Source organism: Tupaia chinensis, unplaced genomic scaffold (assembly GCF_000334495.1).
Source record: "Tupaia chinensis unplaced genomic scaffold, TupChi_1.0 Scaffold144472_1, whole genome shotgun sequence".
Taxonomy (NCBI): Eukaryota; Metazoa; Chordata; class Mammalia; order Scandentia; family Tupaiidae; genus Tupaia; species Tupaia belangeri.
The window spans coordinates 96,795-98,128 of record NW_006204331.1 but is presented as its reverse complement, the minus strand read 5'-3'; the positions used below and the strand labels follow the sequence as shown (position 1 = coordinate 98,128).

At 65.5% G+C, this 1,334-nt stretch overlaps 1 protein-coding gene across 1 annotated transcript in view; it reads right to left on the bottom strand.

The window, feature by feature from the left end:
- Positions 1–853: 853 nt before the first annotated feature.
- Positions 854–1,334, bottom strand: part of SLCO4A1 (solute carrier organic anion transporter family member 4A1) — a 23,536-nt gene continuing 23,055 nt past the window's right edge. Inside the window, exon 14 of the mRNA XM_006167107.3 lies at positions 854–1,326. Coding sequence (XP_006167169.1) covers positions 1,200–1,326 — 127 coding nt within the window. The 3' untranslated portion in view covers positions 854–1,199. The remainder of the gene's footprint in view (positions 1,327–1,334) is intronic.

The following is a 1,334-nucleotide window of genomic DNA, read 5'->3' as shown; positions in this document are numbered from 1 at the left end:
CTGCAGCAGCTCAAGAAACCAGCCAGTCGCTTCGGCCAGCAGCCCTGGGACCCGCTTGAGAGGGCCGGGGTTGGTGTGCTGAGCCTTCTGGTGGGGGTGGAGAGTGAAGAGCCCACCTCACAGGGTCTGCTGGGGTGCCTGTGGCCGCTGCCTTGTGACCGCCCTTGCTGGGAACCCTGTGCTTTGTGGGTGACCTTGTTCCAACCTTGGTGCCCTGTCCCCTCAGGGCCCATGACAGAGCCAGCTTGGCAGAGGGTTTGGTGCTGTTGGCATCGCTAACCCAGAGCAGGAACCTGCCGATGCTGCCTTTGGGGTCTCTGGCCTGCTATCTAGCTGAACCCACCCAGGACCCCACGGGTCTGGCTGCCCTCTGCCACCCTCCTCTGAGGGCAATTAGGAGGTGGAGGGCAGGGGCTCTGGGTCAGGGGTCAGGTGAGGTCCCTGGCAGCAGAAGAGGCCAGGAATGGCCACGGCCTACGCACTGCCGAGAGGCACCTGGCTGCCCACGTCATCCACACCATGCACGCATGTGGTCACCCTGGAAACCACGTTCCCAAGGTGTGGTGAGTGCCGGTGCAGGGGCAGCGGGCAGGGGTGCGGTGTGGCTGTAGAGGTCTGCATGCAGGGGGTGGGGTCGGGCGGCTGGCTGCCGCTGATGGCCCACACTGGGGACAGAAAAAGCCCGCACACCCTGCAGAGGCACGGGAGCACAGTGCGGCCACGGGGGCCGGTGCTGTGGCACTTTCCACACGCAGTCTTCCCTGCATACACACACTGATGGCACAGAGACACGTGCCGGGCCCTCGCACGCGCCACGCCGCAGGCACCAATCAGACTCCCGTTTGCGTGAAAGTAAGGTCCACAAACACGTGTTTATGAATACTCCCCTCCCCCGCAGGGGCCGCACCGCTCCGGGATGGGGGTGACAGCGAACGTGGCACCTCCCAAGGGTGCTGGCATCCCACAGGCAGGCGGGGGCTCCAGCCTCTCCAGAAGACAGATGCCCGGGCCTGGGAGCACAGAGGCCAGGTGGACTGTCTTCGAGGCTCAGGCTCCACCACAGGCAGCTGCAGGCCGCAGAGTCTGGGTCCTTGGTGCTGCGGAGTCAGTGAGGCAGTCTCCGAGGGAGCAGAGCGTGGCAGGCAGGTGCGCCCCAGCCCCAGGATACAGCGGGCTGGCCACGTCCCCACGGTGGGCCATCACACACGGCTCTGCTGCTGGAGGCTCAAAGGGCTGTTGGAGGCAGAGGGCTGGCTGGGCAGAGAAATCTCCAGGCTGTCGGAGGACCCCGGTGGGGCCGGGTACAGGAAGTAGGCAGTGGCGAAGAAACAGCA